At 35.3% G+C, this 16349-nt stretch overlaps 1 protein-coding gene across 10 annotated transcripts in view; it reads right to left on the bottom strand.

The window, feature by feature from the left end:
- Window positions 1–16349, bottom strand: part of TTK (TTK protein kinase) — a 49957-nt gene that overhangs the window by 27984 nt on the left and 5624 nt on the right. For 6 of the 10 annotated variants that reach the window (XR_009495792.1, XR_003036237.2, XR_003036238.2 and 3 more), the window contains 7 exons: window positions 14595–14709; window positions 14364–14436; window positions 14179–14273; window positions 12912–12999; window positions 11756–11876; window positions 8459–8607; window positions 1590–1726 (listed from right to left, as the gene is read on the bottom strand). Coding sequence is in view for 7 of the 10 variants with exons in the window: in XM_024996643.2 (XP_024852411.1) it covers window positions 1590–1726; window positions 8459–8607; window positions 11756–11876; window positions 12912–12999; window positions 14179–14273; window positions 14364–14436; window positions 14595–14709 (778 nt within the window). In the remaining 3 variants the exon portion in view is untranslated. The remainder of the gene's footprint in view (window positions 1–1589; window positions 1727–8458; window positions 8608–11755; window positions 11877–12911; window positions 13000–14178; window positions 14274–14363; window positions 14437–14594; window positions 14710–16349) is intronic. The other 4 variants (XM_024996644.2, XM_024996645.2, XM_024996647.2 and 1 more) reach the window with 4 other exon arrangements.

The raw sequence follows: 16349 nt of genomic DNA, 5'->3' as shown, positions 1-16349 counted from the left end.
CTTCACTCTGTGGGAGAGGGAGAGGGTGGGAAGATTTGGGAGAATGGCATTGAAACATGTATAAAATCATATATGAAACGAGTCACCAGTCCAGGTTCAATGCACGATACTGGATGATTGGGGCTGGTGCACTGGGACGTGCCAGAGGGATGGTATGGGGAGGGAGGAGAGAGGAGGGTTCAGGATGGGGAACACGTATATACCTGTGGCAGATTCATCTTGATATATGGCAAAACCAATACAATATTGTAAAGTTAAAAAATAAAATTAAATTAAAAATAAAATAAAAACAAGATTCTGACTCAGACTTTGTGTGGTGAGTATAAATGTGTTATATCAAATAGAACCCAAGTCAGTTTTCCTAATACATCTGAAATATTTATTTTAGATTCACCATCACCAGAAATTTCACTTTGGGGGTATTCTTTCTGAAAGTAATTTTTGTTCCCAGATGAGAAGTCCTTATTAAAATAAATATGATGTCATTTAAAAATACAGTTAAGAGTTATTTTACAAAATTTAGCCAAGACAAAGCTCAGTCTATCATTGATTTTATGAGTGCTTTTTAATAATAATGTTCTATGACAACCTACTAGAAATATCTGAAAGCCAATTACATGAGAGTCTGACCTTGGAACACAAAGCTGTTCAGCTCGCATTTGTGCTTTGCTTCTCTTATTCACTATTGTATCTTCAACACCAAGAATAGTGCTTGGCACAAAGGAATTCTACAAATATTTGTTGACAATAAATAACTTGATAAGAAATAACGATATCCTATTTTAGTTAGCAGTCATTCTTTAAAGTATTCTAAGTATAATAAAATGAGGTAATAAATAGCAAAATTGTATTAAACAGCTTACTTATTTAATAGAATCAGTTCTAAAACTCCAAGGCCAGTTCTAATTAGTATTCAAGATCACATTGTGAAAATGAAAAGCTGAAGACATGAACTTCAGTTATCCTCTAAGACATTAAAACTATATTAAAAATATAGCCACTAGTTGAAGGATATCACATGCCATATCCCCTCTTTGCTTTCTTAGAAATGCCATTGATTTGCTTTTCAACATGCCTTATGTCTTCTGTCAATCAGCACTGATCAGCTTCTTCACTCATTCCTCACTAGCAGCCACTCCAATCTTGAACAAACCCAGAACTATGTGAGATATGCTACCAACCTCTCTCACACTCCAATTAACACCTCCTTTGCTATAATATGCATCCACCCTTTATCTACTGTAAGAATGCTAATCTTTAAAGTCTCTCAATTACAGAGATATACAAGTGGCAGTGCTTGATTAACAAGAATTTTTGCATACTCAAACTATTTAAAGGTACTGCCTAGAGACCTATAGATATAAAAAGCATATACACAGAGTAGGTACAGATTACAATGACAGAGACTTTCATAACAATCCTTAAAAATACATTGTGGCTACCTTCCCTTCCTTTACAGATGAAAAAACTGATGATGAGAAAAATAACATGAATTTAGAAAGTCTTTCAGGTAACAGAGCAGGATTCACCTCCAGATCTGTTTGCCCCAAAGCACATGTTGTACCAAGCTAAGAACCAAAAGGAATTACCAGCTCATGTAATCATCTAAGGCACTGTTGCTGGGTGTCTTACAAATAGATTTTGGATCAATCCATTTAGGTGTTGATATTGGTGGTGACTGCTTTGAAACGGAAAAGGCAGGTTGCTCAAAAGTGGTTTGTTTCTGCTAAACCAAAATAAAAAACATCATGATTTCGGGTTTTTTAATTAGTCACTTGTTCAACAATTTCACAAATATTAAACTTCTAAAAGAAAATTAAAATATGAAATACAAAAATATGCTAAAATAAGTAGATGTATGTATTATAGGCTTTCAATAACTTTTCAGTTAAAGCTCTTTCACTCTAAATTTTGAAGCTTGTTATACTTTCCTCAAAGAGATTGCAATTAGAGGGAAGGCACACAGCAGTGTTGAACAAACAGGATCTAAATATTTACTGTCACTAGCATTGGACTTGTATAATCTAGATATTAATAAGTGTTCTGTGCTTCAGAAAACCAGTCTTTACAAATAGAATCATCCCCTACTTTTATGTTTGGAGGGAAAATGATCAAATACTAATTATTTAGCAACGTTTGAAATGGCAAACACCTATCTAGTGTTCTTCTCCCTTGTAAAAGACATATAGCTTACAAAATTTATCTCATACAAATTCCAAAGCAATGATGAATGAACATCCGCTACAGCGGAGACTGACAAAGTACAACCTGTAGGTTGAATTCGGGCTGTTGTTTGTTTTTATAAATTTATTGGAACACAGCAAAGCCCATTTGTTTACATATTGCCTGTAGTTGTTTTCATGCAATAATGGCAGAGTTCAAAAGCTACAACAGTGACCATCTGCCTCACAAAGGTTTTACAGAAAATCTTGCCAACTCCTGCAAATCACATTTTGTTTGAATACTATTAGTAACTGATTGCTCACTATCTCTACTTTAATTTGGGGACAGCTTTAGTTATTAGTAAGTATTCACTGATATCTAGATTAAATCAGCTTCTATAATTTCAATCCACTGGGTCCACATTATACTCTGGAGATCCACAATGGATAAATCTAAACTATTTTCTACTTTTCAGTCTTTTGTGTTTTTGGCCACTATACCTCTTTTCCCAGATAAATTTTCCATTTAAGATTTCCTTATATATATATACACATCAGATCAGATCAGTTGCTCAGTCGTGTCTGACCCTTTGCGACCCCATGAATCACAGCACGCCAGGCCTCCCTGTCCATCACCAACTCCCAGAGTTCACTGAGACTCACGTCCATCGAGTCAGTGATGCCATCCAGCCATCTCATCCTCTGGCGTCCCCTTCTCCTCCTGCCCCCAATCCCATATACACACACACACACATATGTATATATATGTGTGTGTATATATATATATATATATATGCATACGTGTGTGTGTGTGTGTATACACACACACACACATATTTGGATTAGTAGCCAGAATGGTATTGAGAAAATGTGGTAGCAAGATTATTTAGTAACGAAAGTGGAAAGGTTATACTCACAGACCATAGATTTAGATGTTTGCATTTGAGATTTTGGAGATCAGAATTGAGGGCACAGGAATGGGTAGCTAAGGTGAAATTAACAAAGTAGGCATGAAAGAGGAAGAAGTTATGAATTTGGAGGCCAGGTGTAGGACTAGTGATACATAGGGGTACAGAAGCTAACAAAAAACAATGACAGTTGTTGGGTTGAAGTTGAAAGAAGTGATCCAGAGCCTAATATTTTCAGAGAATGATGGGGAGTCACGAGGATGTTCAGAGATAATGACAATGAGCAACTGCAGGACAGCACATCCCAAAAGAAGGCACCTCAGAAGGGTAGGGTTTGGGGACTTCCCCGGGTGGCCCAGTGGCTAAGACTCCACGCTTCCACTGCACAGGGCACAGGCTTGATCCCAGGTCAGGGAATTAAAATCTTGCATGCAGCACACACCACCAAAAGAAAAGTACAGGATTTTTACAAGGGAAGAAATGGTCTGGACATAGCTAGGGGGAGCTTATAGCTATAAGGTAAGTGAAGCAAAGAGAAAGTAGCTCAGTCGTGTCCTACTCTGCGACCCCATGGAATTCTCCAGGCCAGAATACTGGAGTGGGTAACCATTTCCTTCTCCAGGGGATCTTCCCAACCCAGGGATCGAACCAAAGTCTACCGCGTTGTAGGCAGATTCTTTGTCAGTTGAGCCACCACGGAAGCTCAAGAATACTGGAGTGGGTAACCTATCTCTTCTCCAGGGGATCTTCCCAACCCAGGATTGAACTGGGGTCTCCTGCATTGCAGGCAGATTCTTTACAAAAAACTGCCTAGTCTTTTCTTTTTCACCTAAGTGTACACTTCTGTGGTTTTTAATATATTCATGAGTATGCAATCGTCACCACGATTTAAATTACAGAACATTTTCATTATTCTAAGAAGAAATTCTGTATTAGCCATTACCCCCAATCTCTACTCCTCCTGGACTCTGGCATCCACCTGCCTACTTTTTGTCTCTGTGGATTTACCAATCTCAGGCATTTCTTATAAAGGAGATCACAAAATATATGGCCTTTTGTGACAGGTTTCTATCACTTACCATGTAGTAGCATTTATCAACACTTCACTACTTTTTAAAAAATGTTTTTCTTTTAAGACCAAAAACATTTTTGCATTGGGGTATAGCCGATTAGCAATGTTGTGGTAGTTTCAGGTGAACAGCAAAAGGACTCAGTCATATACATACATGTATCCGTTCTCCCCCAAACTCCCATTCCATCCAGGATGACACATAACACTGAGCAGAGTTCTATGTGCTATACAATAGGTCTTTGTTGGTTATCCATTTTACATATAGCAGTTTTTACATGACCTTCCCAAAGTTCACTAGTTTTTACTGTTGAATAATAAAATGAAATAAAATCAGAATACCACATTTTGTTTATTCACTCACCAGTTGATGGCTATTTGGGTTAACAATTATGAATAATGCTGCTATGAACATTCACATACAAGCTTTTTTGCAGATATATATTTTCTTGAGTATATATCTAGGAATAGAATTGTTGAATTATACAGTAACTGTTTGCTACACATTCTGAGGAACTGCCATACCATTTTTCAAGAGACTGCATCAGTTTAGCTCCTCAGCAACAGTGTATGAGGGTTCCAATTTATCCACATTTTCAACAACACTTACTATTGTCTCTTTTTAATTACAGCCATCTTGGTGTGGGTGAAATAGCACCTCATTGTGGTTTTAGTTTGACTCTCCCTAATGACAAATAGTTTTAAGTCCTTTCACCATTCTATTAGTTTATAACTTTTAAAAAGAAAAATACAGGAGATGCTGATTGTCCATAATTCAACCTCTCAGGATTCTTCTCATTTAACATTTATTATCCACTCCATTACTTAGATAAACAGTTCTCAACGAGTGACCCAGAAATAGCAGAAAGTTTGCCAGTTTCCCCAAGATATTTGCAGGGAGTCTGAGAGGTTAAAACTATTTTCATAATCATACTAAGACATTATTTGCCTTTTTCACTTTCATTCTTTCATTAATATAAAGTTTTCCCAAGGCATGTGATAGTGAAACAGACTGGATACAAAAGCAGATACAAGAAATCTAGCCCTCTAATGCCAACCATTAAAAAAAATTGTAAAGACTATAAAACAAATATCACTCTCCTCACTGTAATTAGTTTGTTTTGAAAAATATTTATTTTTCAGAAGAAACATATCTCAACATAACAAAGCCACGTATGACAAGCACACAGCTGACATCATACTCAACAGTGAAAAGATGAAAGCTTTCCCTCTGAAATCAGGAACGAGACAAGGATGCCCACTCCTGCCACTGTTACTTAAAATGGTATTGGAAATTCTAGCCACAGCAAGTAGACAAGAAGCTGAAATAAAAGGTATCAGAATTGAAAAGGAAAGAGTAAAACTGTCACTATCTGCAGATGACATATTATATGCAGAAATCCCTAAAGATGCCACACACACACACACACACGAAAAGAACCTGTTAGAAAAAATTAACAAATTCAGTAAAGTTGCAGGAAACAAAATCAATATACAAACATCTGTTACATTTCTATACCTTGATAATAAACTATCAGAAAGGGAAATTAAGAAAACAATCCCATCAAAAATAATAAAGTACCAAGGAACAAATTTAACCAAGTAAGTGAAACACTAGTATACTGAAAACTAAGACACTGATGTCTTCTTCTTAAACTGAAGACACAAATAAATGGAAAGATATTTTGTGCTCACTGATTGGAAGAATATTGCTAAAATGACCATATTACCCAAAGCAATCTATAGATACAATGCAATCCCTATCAAAATTCCTATGGCATTTTTCACAGAAATAGAACAATCTTAAAATTTGTATAGAATCACAAAAGTTTGGAATACCCAAAGCAATCTTGAAAAAGAACAAAGCTGGAGGAACCACACTCCCTAATTTCAAACCGTATTACAAAGTTACAGTATTTAAGACAATCTGATATTTGCAAGAAACAGACATAGATCAATGGTCTTCAGAAAACTGGATAGCCACTTGGAAAACAATGAAACTGGACTACTTTCTCACACTACACACAAAAATTAACTCAAAATGAATTAAAGACTTGAATGTAAGACCTTAAAACATTAAACCTTCTAGAAGAAAATTCGGGTATTGGTAATGAATTTTTGGATCAGACACCAAATGTAAAGACAAAAACAAAGATAAATAAATAGGACTACATCAAACTAGAAAGCTGCACAGCAAAGGAAACCATCAATGAAATAAAAAAGACAATCTATGAAATGGGAGAAAATATTTGCAAACCACATATCCATTAAGAGGTTAATATCCAAAATACACAAGGAACTCATTATCAAAAAATCAAATAAAAATTCAAAACAAAAACAACTTAAAAATGGAAAAAGGACTTGATTAGATATTTTTTCCATATAAGACATATAAATAAATATCCAGTGGATATGAAAAGAAGTTCAACATCACCAATCATCAGGGAAATGTAAATCAAAACCACAATGATGTATCACCCCATACCTGTCAGAATGCCTATTATCATAAAGATAAGAAATAACAAGTGTTGCCAAGGATGTGGAAAAAAATGGAAGTCTTGTGCAGGGTTGGTGAAAATGTATATTAGTGTAGCCACTGTGGAAACTAGTATGGAAGATCTTCAAAAAATTAAAAACAGAACTACCATATGACCTAGCACTTCTAGGTATTTATCCAAAGAAAAGGAAAACACTAACTTGAAAGATGTCTGTACTCTCATGTTCATAGCAGCAGTATTTATGAGAGCCAAGAAACAGAAACAATCTAAATATTCATTGATGGCTGAGGGGATAAAGAAAATATGGTACAGATATACAATGGACTATTATTCAGCCATAAAAGGTATGAAATCTTGCCATTTGTGACAACACAGATGGATCTTGAGGACATCATACTAAGTGAAATAGCCAGAGAAAGACAAATACTGCATTATATCACTTAGATGTAAAATCTGGAGGGGAGAAAAAGCAAAAGACCAAGGTCACAGATAGTTTGGGGCTTGCCAAGGGGTGTGGGTGAGAGGAGTGGAGATGGATAAAGAGGATCAAAGGTACAAGCTTCCAGTTACAAAATAAATCAGTCATTGGAACGTAATGGACAATGTGGTGACTATAATTAATAATACTGTATTGCACATTTGAAAGTTGCTAAGTGAGTAGATCTTTAAAATTCTCATCTGAAGAAAAAAATGTGTAATTAGGTATGGTGATGAATGCTAACTAGACTTATTGTGGTGATCATTTTGCAATATAGTTGATTCTTGAACAGCTCAGAGGTTAGGGGCACTGACTACCCACAAAGTCAAAAATTCACATATTACTTTACAGTTGGAGTTCTGTATCCACTGTTCCACATCCTCAGAGTCAACCAACAGAAAATCATATAGTACTATATGTACATATGTACTGAAAAAAAATCCATGCATAAGTTCCCACACAGTTCAAACCCATGTTGTGCAAGGGTCAACTGTATATACAAATATCAAATCATAATGTCATATACCTAAAACTAATATATATTATACCTCAATAAAACAAAATACTTTTTTCATAACAGTATTATTTACATGTAATCTGCTTATTATTGATATTTTTAATAAATTAGCAAATACTTTAAAAATTTATTGGTTTTACTTTCTAATATAGCAAAAAGAGATCAACATAGCCTACATAAACCAAAGTTCTCTAGGGGCTTCAATAATTAAGAATATAAAAGAGGATTCCCAAGACGGAAATATTTGAGAACTGCTGAGTGAGACTACAATTAAAAATTAATTGTAAGGAGAGTATGACCAAGGACTATATTCAGATGTATCTCTCTAACAGATCCTTTCTTCTGAAATAGACCCCAGCCATGGGGAATGATCATTCAACTTGTTATGAATTCACATTATCTAGTCTGTATTTTTCTATTTTATCCATGAGGTTTCTGTTGCAATTACTTAGTTCTGCTTTTATAGTTCAAAAACAGGCAAAGACAGTAAGTAAATAAATGGACCATAGCTGTGTTCCCAAAAAGTGTTGTTTACATTCAGGCTGGGGACGAGATTTGGCTCCTAGGCTGTAGTTTGCTGACCTCTGCACCAGTCTACCAGCAATCTAGAAATACTATTGAAAGCAGAAAAGAATTCAGCTTGATATATACTGTTACTAAACTAAACCTATTGTTTAGTTTGTTACTGATCATTGTTTTGTGAATTTAAAACACACACACACATACTTCTGAGCAAACTACTCCACTAAAGAATACAAGAAGAAAACACTTAACATGATCATCACATTATAAAAAATGCTACACTTGATGTGGAAAAGAAAGTTACCTCTGTATCAATTTTGGGGATTACCTCTGGAATCTGCCACTGACTGGAAAATGCAGCAGCATTCTGGTTTGCACATTCAGACTTTCTCTTTGATTGCCGTTGTTTCAGTTCACTTTCTGGAACCTTTAGTTCTTGATGTTCTTTAGTTTCTGCAATTGCATTTATTGTTGTCATTAATGGGCAAGAATATTGGATAATAACAAAATTAAACCTAAACAACAGAACATGTTACAAATTCTATTAGCGTTTTGCTCTTAAAAACAGAAATTATAAGCTTTACCCAGCTACTGACAATTTGCTTTTAGCAAATCAATTTTACAAAGCTGTAACAGCCATCTTCCTAGGTTGTTATCTAGAGCTTTATCAGAGACTATTCTCAGTTTAAATACTTCTGTTTTTTACCAGAAAACAAAGAAATAAATATGCAAAAGTCCAAAAACATATATCATAAAGTCTCACTAATAAAAGCCAGTTCACCACTTTTCATAGATCTAGTTTTTTTAACAAAAATTTTACCTTAAGTTAGCCTGTAATTTACTATCTTAAGGGTCTCTGAACAAGACAGACTCAACAATATTGACTGTTTTATGAGTGTCACTATTCCATCCCTATCATTACAAATGCAAAAATTCTAAATAAAATATTTGCAAGTGATATACAAAAGGTACAATAAATTATGACCAAGCTATGTTTATTCCTAAATGTAAAGTTTGCCTAACACTGAAAATTAATTTGGCATAATAATAAAAAAAGTACGTGACCGACTCAATAAACACAGAAAAGGTATCTCATAAAATTCAACATCCAGTCACAAAAAAACTGTTAACCTCAATCTGTTTTGATATATGATAAAAAAACAGCTTTAAGACTCTAAGCTAGTTATTATACAAGGATAAAACAGTGAAAGTGTCTCTCTAAGGAATGAACAAAAATGCTACTTATCAGTTCTTTCTATTCACCATTATTCTAGAGGTTGTAAGTGCAACACAGCAAAGAAATTAAAGTAAAAGGATTGGAAGAAAGAAAATGTTATATATTTTCAAACAACATGAAAGAACTCATAGGCAAATATTAGATGTAAACAGTGATTTTAGCAATGTCTCTATAAACGAGAACAATAGTTAAAAATCAGTTGTAGTTTTATATACTAGCAACAAAGAAGCAAAGGATAATTTTTTTTAAAGATCTCATCATTGTATTATCAAAAATATCAAATATCTAGGTATATTTCTAGCAAAAGAAATGCAAAATCTCTATACAGAAAATAATTTTTTCAATAATGTTTTAAAGACTACTTAAATGAATGAAGGGGTATGCTAGGTTAGAGGACTAGAAAATTTATTTGTTAAGATGTCAACTTGTCCCACTAGGACTCAAACAAAATACCATTAAAAAAAAAAGAAAAAAGGAATCTGACAGATTCTAACATTTATATGGAAATCCAAAAGGCTTAGAATAACTAAAATAGTCTGTAACAAAGAAACAAGTTGGAAGATTTGCACTGACAGATATGAAGACTGACTTCAGTAATTAAGACAGAATTAGCACAAAGTCATAAAAGGACTATGGAACAGAGAACTATCCAAAAACCAGACATCACAAACAGACTCATCTAACTTATAACAATTCACTGAGGGGAAAAAAGGGTCTTTTCAATAAATGCTGTTGGAGTCTACTAGATATCCACATGGAGAAGAAAAACATGAATCCTGCTACTTCTTCTTAACCATACATAAATATTAAATTCAAGTAGAATAGAAATCTAAATGTTAAAGGTAAAATGATACCTTCCAAAACATATAGAAATATCTTTATGATCTTGGAGTAGGAAGATTTGTTAAAAGACAAAGAAAACACTCACCACAAAGGAAAAGACTGATAAATTAAAATGCATGATAATTTAAAATTTAATCAAGTCTCCACCACATTATGGGAGAAGTTATTTGTAACACATGTACCCAACAAAAGAACTGTATATAGACCAAAAAAATCATTGAGGAAAATAAAGGACACTCAATAGAAAAATTGGTGATACTTGAACAAACACTTGAGAAGATACCCAAATGGCCAATAAACACAAAGAGGCATTCAACATCATTAGACAACAGGAAAATGCAAATTAAAACCACAATGAACTATTACTTAGCAGAATCAGAATGTGTAACATTAAAAACCAACAATAAAATGATTGGGAAGAATATGGAGTAAAAGCCAATATAAGTGCTGGTTAAACACAACACTTTGGAAAACTGCTTGGTACTATCGATCAGCTGAATGTATACAATTGCTGTGAACCTGACCACCCCACCCTGAATATACTTGACAGAAATGCACGTGAAAGAAATGATATGTCATTTGGCTGTATTCTTATGCTTTGGGTAGTTTTCTGATTGCAAATTTTACTACATAATAAAATACCATTAACATAGTGTGGGTACTCAGTAAGCATTCACTTATTTGGAGAAGGCAATAGCACCCCACTCCAGTACTCTTGCCTGGAAAATCCCATGGACGGAGGAACCTGATAGGCTGCAGTCCATGGGGTCTCGAAGAGTCGGACATGACTGAGCGACTTCACTTTCACTTTCACTTAGCATTAAATTAGGTGCCAGATCAGTACTATAAACAAGTATTTTTGGTAAAGATGCTTTTTCAGTCATATCAGTTTGTAATAGATGCCATGAAAACATAAAATAAAATCATTTCCTCCAAATATCAGGAAAAGAAATCTATAGTTGGTCCTTTATATCCACAGGTTCCACAGAACTGACTATACTACATCATTTTATATAAAGGACTTGAGCATTCTAGGATCTGAGCATCTGGGGGGGACCCTGGAAACAATTCCCTGCAGGTATCAGGGAACGCTGATGGTCCCAATCAACATAATGGCATCCCAGTTTTCAGGGTTTCATGGGACTTTCAGGGCTAAAACCTGTCTCATTCATTTATATGCTCTTAGAATATCCACCATAGTACACATATAGTGGAAAAGCAAATGTTTGACAAAAGAGGAAAGAAAAGACTTGTCATATAAATACAACTTTCCCAAATACTTCTCAAGCCAACTGAGAAAATTAACTCAATGCCATTGAATTTTCCCTCTATTCTCTTATACACCTTTTAGGCAAATCCTCTGCTATAGAATTGAATACTTTTCATATACTTTATACAATTTAACTGAAACACAAGATAAAGGGACCTACTCTTCCATGTCAATTTTTAGGGGGCTGGTCAACTTTCACAAGTAACAAAGTGGTTCTTAATTAAAGAGGTAGTCTATTTTGTCACTCTTACCTTCTAATTTTGTTAGAAAACTTGATTCACTTTTATTCTTCAGGGTTACTGAATCAGTAATAAGTTCAGAACTCTTCTCATCTGATATCACAGGTTCCTTGGAACGAACATTTTGAACAGACTACATAGAGTAAGATTTTATTTTGATGTAATATAAGACAAAGTCTTAAAAACAGAAGTAGTACTAATCTTAGTGTTCAATATACTAGAGTCTCATCTATATGAAAAGACTGCTAGGAAAATAATTCTATGTAGACTCACAAGCAAAAATAACTTCTTGAATTATTGACTAGAGCAATGGGAATGGCCATAATGATAGATTTGGCCAATTTGCTTTCAGTAGACATATTATCAAATGATAAGGCATATTCACTTAAAAAGAGAGGTTAGAAAGCTTAAATTCAACATAAAACATGCTTCACTATTTTGTTACTATATCATTTTATCACCAAAAATAACAACATTGGTCAAAATTAAGATTTATAGAAGTCTAAGACAGTGCTTATTCTAAATCCCAAAAGTAAACTCCTGACACAACTATGTGCTATTCCCTAAGATAGCTGTAAATTAGTTAAACTCATTTAAAAGGATACATCAGGAAAGAGAGAGAGAAATTACAAAAAATGTAAAACTGAAAAGACCCACATTATGATGCCAAGGGTCTAAATGAACTTCAATAAGAACAGTATAACCCCTAAAAATCAGTGCATCAGGGACTAAAGCTACTTCCTGTCTTGTAGTTCACATGTCTGCCATATCAGGATGTCAGGATTGAGTATCTTAAAGCCCTCACCTCTGCCCCACCACAAAGACACCCTCTCATTTTTGTCTAATTTGCTCTGTCAGATCATATGATTCAACACACCAAGAAACAAAAGCTTGCCCCATTATTCCCAAACCCAGGCCAACTAACCTGCTTAAACACTATATAATAAATAGTACTTCAACAGAAGACGGTCATTCCTTGCCCTCCCACTTCCACTGAGGAGAAACAGTTTAGGACTTGTGTATCACTTCCCATTAGTGGCCCGACCTCTCCTGGGGTTTTAGGAACACTGTTGGAGATACATAAACCATGGATCCCTTCCCCAGAAAAAGCTCCATGAACCCTGGTCAGGAACCCTTGCTCCAGATAAAGATTTGAAAATGGAAAAACCTTTAAATGTCTCAATTCGCTGGAATCATTTCCACTTGATTTACATCCAGGTGTGATTGTATCTCGGCACTCTGACCCAGAGATATGTCTGTTACCATGAAACAAAACAATTGTTTAATTTGAAATCAATCATTTCAGGGTATTCAGGGTATTATCTTTTTCATTTTATTATTATTATTTTTTAGAATTAGCAAAGTCATTTAATCTTTTTCATTTTAAAGTTAGGTTAAAGCTGAAATCAAGGCATGAATATGGGAAAGAATAAGGAAACAGCAGTGTGTAGATTAAACTACATTTCAGGTTGTAAATAGCTTTAAGGATAAGAACTAGTGTGTAGACCCTCCTATGGGCCTCCACAGTGCCTAGCTCAGTGTATCAATACAAGCACCAAGAAAATGGCTGTTTTTGTTCTTATTTTTTTTTGGAGTGGAGAAAGTTTCCTTTAATCTTGAGCTAGTACTTGAAGATAACCAGAAAATAGCCACCTCATAAGATTTTTAGAGCTTAACCTTGACATCCAAAATGCTCTTTAATATCAATATTCAGTCAAACCTTAAGTATAATAAGCATTTAAGTAAAGAAGACACCAGCTAAAAACAATGTTTTATCTCTATAAGTTTACTGGCAAAATGATTCTGTGGAATCCAGGAGTCTTTTCCATTAGAAATAATGTTATGAACAGTGGTTAGAGTTAAAAATACACCGGAAAAATGAAGACCCTTAGCTAAGCTGGATTATGAGATTCTCATTTTTCAAACTGAAGGAAGGAGAACACTTCAGATGTGGTGGACAATATTTCATCTCTACCTACCCTGCCCCACTTCTTAAAGCCCTAGGCTCAGAAGCAAATGAGCGAGTTAATCATTTTTCCTACCAATAGCTGCTTTTTCCTTGAACTAGCTGCAAAGAAAATTGTTTTCAGACTTCCCACCCCCAATGGGCACTTACACACACACTAGAGTGTCTTACCATAGAGGCTACCATAAGCGATTCAAACGTCATGAGTTTTTACTGCTGGGCTAGTCTGTGCATAGTCCTGTAAGCTTCATATTAACAATACTTTTTCTTCTATGTCTCCTAACTTTTAAACAGTTGCTCTAATGAATATTTTTAATGAGAAAAAAAGCAAAATAAAGTCGTATTTCCCACTCGTTCCTCATTCTAAATAAAAATGTACTCGTAACCACTTTTATGTAGTAAGAGACTTTATAATCATTTTGCCATCAGTCTTCAAGTTTTGAAAACGAAAGTTAAAACTCAAACATACCTTTTAGTAAAATGTGGTGCAACTGAAACATCCATCTTCTCATGGGAATCTGGGCTACTTAGAAGGTTAACTGGGACTCTTCCAAATGGGCATGACTAAAAATGTTTTGGAAGATTAAGTAACTAACAAGGAAATAAGCATAGACCTCACCACTTCTGCTTTAATCAAAGTAAAAAATAACTTACCCGTTTAGCCTTGCTTGTTTGTTTCAAGGGATTTCGATAGCCTATCTCTGTGTCTTGAGGGGGGATGTTCTCTCTAAAGAAAAAAAAGAAAAACCGATTTTTAAAAGAATAATATTGATACAAGCATTTTCATCAACTGCTAAACACTATTATAACATGAAAACATATATGCAGATGATATATAATATAAATTTATGATGAATATTTAAAAAATGAATTCAGTTTCCTTACCCATATAAGAACCGGGCTTTAGTAGTCTGTCCTTTAGAATCACAGCTAATGTTCCTATTCTGTAAATGTCCAAGTGTACTGGGAAATGGTTCTTGCGCACTTGATACTGTAGATGCTGTAAACATTTTGAAACTGTAATTAAATTTGTAAAGACATAAGGAATACACACACAAAACAAACTCATAAATAATACTTTAAAACTCAATTCATAGTAAATATTTGTCCCTAAATAAGATATTCAGATATGAAGATGCTGTGATGCTAATTCTCCAACGATACTTCATAATTGTCTCATAATTACATAACTGTTTACCACCCTTATGGCAGAAAGTGAAGAGGAACTAAAAAGCCTCTTGATGAAAGTGACAGTGGAGAGTGAAAAAGTTGGCTTAAAGCTCAACATTCAGAAAACTAAGATCATGGCATCTGGTCCCATCACTTCATGGGAAATAGATGGGGAAACAGTGTCAGACTTTATTTTTGGGGGCTCCAAAATCACTGCAGATGGTGATTGCAGCTATGAAATTAAAAGACACTTACTCCTTGGAAGGAAGGTTATGACCAATCTAGATAGCATATTCAAAAGCAGAGACATTACTTTGCTAACAAAGGTTCGTCTAGTCAAGGCTATGGTTTTTCCTGTGGTCATGTATGGATGTGAGAGTTGGACTGTGAAGAAGGCTGAGCACTGAAGAATTGACGCTTTTGAACTGTGGTGTTAGAGAAGACTCTTGAGAGTCCCTTGGACTGCAAGGAGATCCAACCAGTCCATTCTGAAGAAGATCAGTCCTGGGATTTCTTTGGAAGGTATGATGCTAAAGCTGAAACTCCAGTACTTTGACCACCTCATGCGAAGAGTTGACTCATTGGAAAAGACTCTGATGCTGGGGGGGATTGGGGGCAGGAGAAGGGGACGACAGTGGATGAGATGGCTGAATGGCATCACTGACTCGATGGACGTGAGTGGGTGAACTCCGGGAGTTGGTGATGGACAGGGAGGCCTGGCGTGCTGCGATTCATGGGGTCGCAAAGAGTCGGACTGAGCGACTGAACTGAACTAAACTTACCCAGAGTAAAGGCATGTGCCTTATTTCTAACAGCAAAAGGTGATTCGCTTGCTTAGATCAAGTTTGTTTGGTTTGTTAGTTATTTGGCTGCCTTGGGTCTTCCTTACGACATGCGGGATCCTCACTACGTCATACAGGATCTTCCCTTGCGGTGTGCGGGCTCCAGAGCGCCCAGGGCTCAGTACCTGAAGCTCACAGGCTTAAAAGCCCCACAGTATGTGGGATCTTAACTCCCTAACCAGGGATGGAACCTGGGTCCCCTGCATTACAGGGCAGATTCTTAACCACTGGACCACCAGGGGAGTCCCTGTTTGTTTTCTTAATTGAAATACAGTTGATTTACAATGTTGTGTCAGTTTCCAGTGTACAGCAAAGTAATTAAATTACACATACATACATATATATATATATATATATATCTTTTCATGTTCTTTTCCATTACTATTTATTACATATATCGAATATAGTTCCCTGTGCTATACATTGGGACCTTATTGCTTTATTTTAAAGTGTATTTTTTTTTGTAGATGAAAATTTTAATTTACTTATTTTTTGCCATGCTTTGTGGCATATGGGATCCTAGTTCCCCTACCAGGGATTGAACCTGTATCCCTGCAGTGGAAGCAGAAGTCTCAATCTTCAGACCACCAGGGGAGTCTGGGACCTTACTGTTTTTACTGAGTTGTTT

The sequence above is a fragment of the Bos taurus genome, chromosome 9, assembly GCF_002263795.3.
Source record: "Bos taurus isolate L1 Dominette 01449 registration number 42190680 breed Hereford chromosome 9, ARS-UCD2.0, whole genome shotgun sequence".
Classification (NCBI taxonomy): Eukaryota; Metazoa; Chordata; class Mammalia; order Artiodactyla; family Bovidae; genus Bos; species Bos taurus.
The sequence above is the reverse complement of the archived record's forward strand: the minus strand, read 5'-3'. Positions and strand labels throughout refer to the sequence as shown.